The sequence below is a fragment of the Lepisosteus platostomus genome, chromosome 23 (genome assembly GCF_059453375.1).
Source record: "Lepisosteus platostomus isolate fLepPlt1 chromosome 23, fLepPlt1.hap1, whole genome shotgun sequence".
Taxonomy (NCBI): domain Eukaryota; kingdom Metazoa; phylum Chordata; class Actinopteri; order Semionotiformes; family Lepisosteidae; genus Lepisosteus; species Lepisosteus platostomus.
The window spans coordinates 16,095,419-16,103,935 of record NC_142633.1 but is presented as its reverse complement, the minus strand read 5'-3'; the positions used below and the strand labels follow the sequence as shown (position 1 = coordinate 16,103,935).

The window sequence follows — 8,517 nt, the reverse complement described above, 5'->3', positions numbered from 1 at the left end:
AAACTGCAGGGAACTACATTTATAACGAGGCATTTCTTTACGCAAAGGGTTGCGGGAGTGTGGAACGCTCTACCCGGCCATGGTGTTGTGGCTGATGCACTGACGTCCTTCCAGAAACGGCCAGAGCGGATCCTCACCGCAAATTAGCTGTCACTACGAACCTGGCTAGACTGGCCGAATGTCACGGGTATTATTACTGACCAGACAAGCGCTCTTCTACTCCTCCATCTAAGGAGCGCTGGAGCGGTGGCTCTGTGGCTCAGGATCTGCGCCTGTGACTGGAAGGTTGCCGGTTCAAATCGCGCAGCAGGCAGAGGAATCCTACTCCATTGGGCCCCTGAGCAAGGCCCTTAACCCCAGCTGCTCCAGGGGCGCTGTATAAATGGCTGACCCTGCGCTCTGACCCCCAGGCTTCTCTCCCTGTCTGTGTCTCGTGGAGAGCAAGCTGGGGTATGAGAAAAGACAATTCCTAATGCAAGAAATTGTAAAGGGTTAATAAAGTGATGTTATTATTATTAATTAGAAAGTTGTCGAGGCCGACTGCAGAGCGCAAATTTAAAGATTCATGATGCCGTCTTAAGCGAACCGGCACCGATCTGTCGGATGCGAGTTCCCTTCCGATCAGCGGATGACGAGCTCGTACGCTACCACGTTAGAGACCTTGGGAGATTTTACAGCGCATGTCGCTGTCAAGAACGAACAAAAAAGCACCATCTGATGTCCGGTAGGTAGCGCCACACCGCTCTTTCACACAGAACAGAAAGGCAGGACCCGAAAAAAAAAAACCCTAAGAAATCCTGCAGTATTGCGTCACTGCCAAACACTGAACTCCCCTCCTCTTTGCGCGTTTCTATTGGCTCTCCGGCGCCCTACTACAGCGACATTCACATCCCATTGGCCCATCCAGCTGCCTATCAATGCAGTGACGAGCGAGTTGACGTAATCTTTTCTGCTGCTCCCCTCTGCCTCTCTCCCCCCCCCCGCTCCGGCATTCCAGCTTCTTCAGCTACCCCAGAGTAGAAACAGTGTCTAAATTTTCCGGTAGCATTTTTCGCTCCCCCCCCTCTCCCTCAAGTCTTTTTTTTTTTTACCCCGCGTCTCGGTACTTGTCTCCGCTGCTACCGGGGGGGTAGCGAGCAGGTCCGAGCGAGCGCCGGGCGCAGCGGAAACCCTTTTGTGGCGGAGGACGAAGTTGTGTTATAATGGGTGTATTTGACAATAGGAGATTTGTTCCACATCTTTCTAGCAGCTTATACTGAGCAGTGGCACTGCACCTCAATCCGCCTCCGTGTTCCCCCCGAGGACCTCGATAGGTAAGCAAAACCTTTTTTTTCCCACCCCTTTCAAAATATCGTGCGTCCTAATCATCCATGTACTTGTGTGTTAGCGTCCGTATTCCAGCCTTGACCTACCTCGTTAAGCGATGGGATGCGGCTGTGTTTATGTCGGTACTGGTGGGCTAATAAGGTTGTTATTAATATTTAACACACTGTTCGGCGCAGGAAGGATTCAGCGCCTGTGCAGGGTATGGATGGTGCTGTACCGAGATTTTTCACACTAATGACAGCTCCAGTAGTTTAATAATATGTGTGCGAATGGCTGTTTTTTCCCCCCTTGCAAGTGGTTTAGACTGTTACAACAACCTTGCAAACGCTACAATGTAGCGAAAGGCGACTGATCGGCAACTCATCGGTGCTGCGTGTGGGAGAGAGAGACCCCGGACTCGCACCTGATCCCAGGAGACAGGGCAGCCGGCTAGAAAAACACAAGCAAAAAAGAAAGTTTTTTTTTTAATACGCCAAGAGATGGCATTATTATTGAGTCGCTTAACGCCGGCGGAACGGAGTTTCCACGTCTGATAGGAGCGTCATTCCTAGATTTCCGTCACACTAGATCATGGACCATAAAGCGAAAGAAGTGCGGTGCAAATGTACTTCAGTCTGTTTTCCCACAATGGTAACGTGATTTACTTTCAAAAAGGGCGAAAGTAGTTTTTGTTTCTTCCTATTCCCCGACCCCCTGTTTAATAATTCTTTCCCAGCCCTGTCAGGCCGATCTCCGCAGTTTTCTCCATGGGCGTATGCCACCATCTGTTACAAATGTTTAAACGTCCCGATTTCCAAAAGTATACAAACGCCGATTTACCAAAACTCAAGCATCTGCTGTATTTTTTTTTGGGGGGGGCAACTGATGAGCAATCCGCCCCCGACCTATCGACTCATTTTGTAAACTCATTTGTGTACACGGTCTTTTTTTTTGTAGAAAAAAATAATAATTTTCCTGACTAATGAGGAGGTGTCGTAGCAAGCCGTGACAAACTGTTTAGGGGGTTCTTCTCCAGAAGCAAGACCGTGTATGTATTTTGTTGTTTTGTTTAAGTGCCCTCAGCACACGAAGACGACGTAGAAATGTCAAACGCGGATTTCAGACTCCATTAGGAAGGTGTTCCGACAGCGGTCCGTCTGCTTGCGAGTAAATCGCAGGAGAGCAGGCACTTTCTGGACCCCGGGTCCGGTTCTGGACCTGCCAAGTTCAGCCTTAGCTCTGCAGTAGGTCGGTGGCGGCGGCGGCCATGTTGTGGAAGCGATGAGAACTGCCTGCCACATACATCGGAACACCTATAGAAGACCGGATGTTTTTCCGACAGCCCCTCTCTACCCCTCTGCTGGTTTACTCTTCTGTCTCTTAATAGTATGTACAGGATTGTCACTGATGCACGCTCCCTAATTGAAGAGGGGTTCTTGGTGGCACAAAGAAATCAAGGAGATTAAAAAATAAATGGATGAAGTACAGGCTCCAATGTTAGTAATGGCAATTTTAATAATTGAATTAGTTATTAAGCCACTACTAATTATTAATCGTCTAGTCACAATGGCCCCGTCTTTCATACTAGGCCTGTGCTGACACATAATTCAACACATATTACGCCTTGAAGGGTCTTCTTTCCTCCTTTTGTGAGGAAATATGGAGTGCTGGACACAGGTAGATGGGGTGTAATTTATTTGTTTTACTCATTTCAGGGGGCTGGGTGGTAGGGTTGAGCTGTTGTAACTCCTGCTGATTCCTGGAAGGACTAAAGACATTGTGAGTGGTGTTGGAGGGGGTGAAGGGGAGAGGGCTACATATCCCAGGAAAACAGGAGTCTTCGTCTTAAAGCACCACTTCCTGAAAAAAAGAATTCCTGCTTGACCACTGATCCTGAAATTGATTTGCCGTTTCTCTCCTTGGCCCGGACATCCACCTGTTTGTGTTGTGTAGAGGTTTGTGTCTTGTAGGCGTCTTTACAGTACAGTATCCGCTTGAATGGGTTCTGTGTGGCTGGGTGCCAGAGAAGCCATGTCATGCCTGTGGCTTGCTCTGCGGCTTGCTACGATGGAGAAGCTATGGTTTCTACTTTGTGCCGAAGTGGCGGCTCCTGTCCTACCGCAGGAACGTGATTCACGTGGTCGTGAATTATTGATTTGACCGTCCCTTGTCCACCTGTGATGCATCACTGCTTTCAGACGTTTTCAGGTGCGAAATCTGTTTGGTCTGATATTGTCAGCTGGGGGAGGCGAGACAGTCCAGGTCGTTGTTATTGCAAGGCCAGTGCCGGGTTTTGAATGTAGAGGATGACGTTGTGCGCAGGGTGTTCCCCCTTTATTGAGAATGCCTGCTTTTAAGGATCGGTGTAGATCCTGAGCTCATTCTGCTTTTGAAGTTATTGCGGCTAACCTAATGGTTCAGGTTTCACGTGCAACTGGTTCAGCCCAGTAGGACTACAGTCTTGTTCTGTCATAGAGCGAAGAGCAAAGATAGTTCTGTTATCACTAATTTGAGTGAAGTGCACTCTTATATATATGTAGTTAGTGGCAATTAAAAAAAAAAGTTTCCGTTAATTATATAAAGGATGTTTAAGAACTGGTTGACTTTGTAATCCCAGTGGTTTGTAACTGTACACTAGAAGCATTGCTTCTGTAATACAAGTAGAAATACAATAATGCAAATATTTCCATATGTATGCATGCCTGTTTTTCTATGAGCCAGATTTATATGTGAAATAACCCATTATTAGAAATATCTAAGCAGTCTTTCATATAAGACTGATTTGTTTTTTTTAATGCTCATTTTTGTTTTTCATTCAATATCTTTGAATTCTGCAGTATCTAACTTAGTTCAGACAGTGCCAAAAATGTGTCTGTTTTGATAAAAAGGCAGCCATACTGAGTCACTGTTGGGGTGGAAAAGTTTGTGATATATCTGTAACAGATTGAATCCCCTACCTCTGAGCCTGGAATAAGAATAATTATGTTATAAATCTGTTGTTTTTAATTTCCTCTTTCAGCTTTTCACGTGTTTGATTTATTCCAGTTTGTAAGAAAAGCCTCTTCTGTAAAATGAAAGTGTTCAGGGAAAGAAGACCTACATTGTGTGGTCATAACGAAAGGGCTGTTCTGAACTTTGCCGAGGGCATTTGTGTGCATTTTCTCAAATAGAATCTCTTTCACTGCGTCCTGCAGGAACAAGGAACTGAACAGCACAACTGAGAAACTGAAAAGAACAAACTAAAACTGCCAAGATGTCGGGGGCTTCAGTGAAGGTAGCTGTGAGAGTACGACCCTTCAACTCCAGAGAAACCAGCAAGGATTCAAAATGCATTATTCAGATGCAGGGCAACTCCACCAGTAAGTACACCCGGGGCCTCTTTATACTTGCATTAAGCTGGCAGTGTGGATGAGAATGTCCTTCCAGATTCTGCTGACATGCAGCCTGTCAAAGTCAGTCCAAATCGGCGATGATCTGAGCAGAAAGGAAAATCACCAGGGCCTTTTTTAATTCCCCTTGTTGCAAAGGTTCATGGTCGAGCAACCCCCTGTGCAGTCAAGGCCGATTTCTGCACAGGGGGAAGAGGCTGGGTGGCTGTTGAATGGTAGACCCTCAGGCCGCCAGCATTTCAGCCTCTTTCTGCTCTTTTGTGCTCTCGCCCTATTCAGAGCTGCATTGTGTGAGATGGGCAGTTTGCTCTGAAGTATTGGAAAATGGGTTATTTGAGTTGGCTCATCTTTTGTGCCATGGTAAAAATCCCGAGGCATGGCTATTATTCACAGCTGGCTGTCAGAGGACTGTGCATTCACGGCATCACATGGTCATGTCCTGCTGCAGGGCGTGGCCTCGGCTTCAGCCCAGAGTGTGTGTGTCATTAAAACGCTGATTTGTTTAACTTGTGTGACCTGCATTGCTTCAGTATGACATTCTTGTGGGACAGTTTTCAAGGACCGCACATCTTGAAAGATTTATTCTGCTGTAAAGCATCAAGTTGCTAAGTGAGAGGTCTGCTTCTCTAGCTGTTGTCTGAAAGCAGGCTGTCAGACAGTAGGTGATGGGGTAAAGGTGTCCTGGGCCAGGCACCAGCAGATGAGGGTAATGTGATATGTATGATTTCTACTGCAGCTGCACAGAATTAATGATGTCCAGCCTGTTCAAAAGCAGCGTTTGAGACTTATCGTCTTTCACATTCAGTTCTAATGGTATTGCATCAGGGCAGTCCAATATTAAAACTAAAAATATAAAATGACAAAAAAAGAAAACATTCGGTTATGATGCAGCAGAAGTACTGTTAATTACTGCAGTGACGCTCTGTTTAGAACCATAGTTTCCATCCAGTCCTGTTTTATTAGAAATGTGCTGGCTGCCATCAGAAACCTGGGTACCTTCAGTAAAGATCTATATAAGCCCCCCCTTCTCTATGCTGAGCCTGATATTGCATGAACTAAACGGTTATTCGACATGATTCACCAAACCCACTGGCCGATAAAGATAACGGATCCATTAGCAGGAATTGCAGGAGTAGCCAATCACAGGGCGCCTGCAAGGCACTTGTGCTCATTAGGGTTGTCACCATAATTAAGTTTAAGATGAGGATTGGAATGGGGGGGGTTCTGTCTTGGGATGGGGATACCAGCCAGAAACTAAAAGTGAGATCTTGGAGCCTCGTGAGCTGGAAACAGGCTCCCACTCTGTTCCACACGAAGCAAGTTTCATTTCGCATGGGGCCATTTCCCCCACCCTCCAGGCTGATGCTGTAAACTGTATATAGCAGTTCTAGGAGCTCAGTGATTTTTAAACGGTCCTGTAAAAAATAACTAATACCATTCGATATTGCTTCAGGAATATGAAGAAAGCCAGCTGGTCATGAGAGCTGAAATAATTATAATTGCATATTACTGTTTTCCCTGCTCACGTTAAGTATATGGGTATTTTAAACTGCCTAATCCAGGTTTATTTATTGATCTGCAGCTGAACGAGGTAGGGGGTTTGAGCCTGCTATTGGCATTTGAAAACCTGCAATACAGTAGCAGATGAAATTGCAGAGGTTAACTGGAGTAATGGAGAGAGCAGAAATCTGCAGTCTACCTTTGTTGTCACATGTGCAGACTGCATAGCAGACTGTTGGCTTGGCAGCTGGCCCGCTCTCCTTGATCAGAACTTGATTGCAGATGGTATGCTGAGCATGCTGCCATCGTGTTGCGCGGCTGAGTGAGATGGTGGCCGTTGCCCTGAAGGCCTGTGCAGATACTGGAGCAAAGTCATTAACCACGAGATGAGGCCGCAGCCTTCTGCTCAGATATGCAGCTCATTCCCAAGCATCCAGGAGAACGGCGAGGCTGGGGGATTGTGTGCTCCAGGAACACGGCAGTGCCTTAACTAAGGAAAGTGTCATAGTGAGCTTTGTCGCTGTTGACAGCCTAGTTACATGCAAGTCTGGCAGGTGAGCCTGCTGGACTGCTGCAGAATTTTCCAGTGCTGCATGACAGCACTTTGCTCTAATGCTTTGTGCAGCTCTGATCCCTGCTAACACAGAGTGTTGCCATGTTAGCACTGCCTGGAGACTACAATGGGTTCGCAGTGATGTAACAGATTTCTGCAGTGTTGACTGAATGGCCATGGCAGATTGTGGGAATGTGTCATCTCACTGGTCCCACTGGTGCTGCAGGGAGGAGTGAGACCGTGATCCCCGCTGCGTGACGGAGGCGTCGGGGGCTCTCGGCTCTGGGCAGATGGGTGCAGTGGGAGGGCGAGTGATGGAGGGAGTCCACTGCCACGCAAACGTTCTCCTCACGCGTGCACGCTTAGCACGCCCGGGGGTCTGCGTGTTTCGACAGGCAGAGAAAAGGGCTTTGAAAATGAATTATTAAGGGCCTGAATTTTAGGCCTTTTTATTTTTCTGTTTTTTCGTGCAAAATCTAGATTTTGCTGGAGGCGAGTTGAAGCCTTCGGTCTGAGCTGGCAAGGCTGCAGTTTGTGTGATCGTAATGGGCAGCTCTCTCACTTCATGGTGTTGTGTTAGTAGGCTTGTGCACAAAGGACTGATTAAATATAAGCTTGGTTTTGCAGCAACTGGTGGCTCTGTCTGTGCAGTGGGCTCTATCTCTGGACTTGAGCTGTTTTGGTGTTTAGCAGTACAGTAGTAGTAGTATCGTGTATCCTGCATATGCTGTTGGTCTGCTTGTAGTCCCTTAGGGCCTTATTTAAAAACAGTTCCTACCTGCAGTAAAGTAACCCTTCTTGTCAGGAAGACTTGTTAGTAGTTTACCAGTGCATTCATTTGGGGGAAGAAATTTCACCCAGTAATCAATAGAATTCATTTGTAAATATGTTTTATTTAATTTATTTTATAATGGGGTTAATGTCAGTGAAAAGAAAGCTTTTTTATTATGTTTTCAGTTTCTGACTGACTTCCGATGATGAGGTAAAGGATAGAAATCAAACAGGCGAAATGAACATATCTTAATGCGCTTTACTCTAAAAATACCCGCAGGCACCTAACGTGAAGGAATTACAAACATTTCTTCCGGATAGCCTGCGTTCCGGATTGTTTTGGAATGCGCGGTTGTTTAAAGGCAGGCGAGTAAAGTGGCTTTCTTTGGGATGCCTGAATTGAAATCGGAGTTGCTTGGATTCTTTATGATGGCTCATTGGCACGTGTGCCCAGAGAGATTTTATTTTTTTACCTCTGCATTCTGTGGCACCTCTGGTCCCAAATGCATGTGTGCTGTAATTGCAAATGCCCTTGATGGCCCTGAGGGATGATTAAACCAAAAAGAGTAGGCCATTCCCTAAAGAGTTACTGTGGCCATTGGCATGTGGGCAATGAGGGAGAGATGGTACGTGAGGAAGGTCGTCTTAATTATGAGTCTTAAATGTGACACAAACTCTGACTGGATTAAGATGGTAATCCCTAAACTCCAGTAGGGCGCAGGTCAGATGGCCCGGTTCTTTAATCCTGTTGCACCGTACTGTTCCTCCAGATTTGCCAGATTCTTTATCTGTAGGCGTTGAGGTATGGAGTTTCCATCCAGGTGTTTTCTAACCGCTTCTTCAATACAGGGTCACAGGGGAGCCGGAGCCTATCCCAGCCAGCAGTGAGTGCAAGGCAGGGCTCCCCCAGGATGGGGGACCCCAGTCCACCACGGGGCAGACACAGACCCAGTCACACTCACTCCAGGGCCAGTAAACCTACCAGCATCTCTTCGGACT

The 8,517-nt window shown here is 46.6% G+C and overlaps 1 protein-coding gene across 12 annotated transcripts in view; it reads left to right on the top strand.

The window, feature by feature from the left end:
• The first annotated feature begins 967 nt into the window (after window positions 1–967).
• The window catches only part of kif1b (kinesin family member 1B), a 93,002-nt gene continuing 85,452 nt past the window's right edge, over window positions 968–8,517 (top strand). For 7 of the 12 annotated variants that reach the window (XM_088617035.1, XM_088617030.1, XM_088617034.1 and 4 more), the window contains exons 1-2: window positions 969–1,313; window positions 4,500–4,664. In XM_088617035.1, the coding sequence (XP_088473161.1) occupies window positions 4,559–4,664 (106 nt within the window). In that variant the 5' untranslated portion in view covers window positions 969–1,313; window positions 4,500–4,558. Of the gene's footprint in view, window positions 1,314–4,499; window positions 4,665–8,517 lie in introns of all 12 variants that reach the window. The other 5 variants (XM_088617027.1, XM_088617028.1, XM_088617032.1 and 2 more) reach the window with 2 other exon arrangements.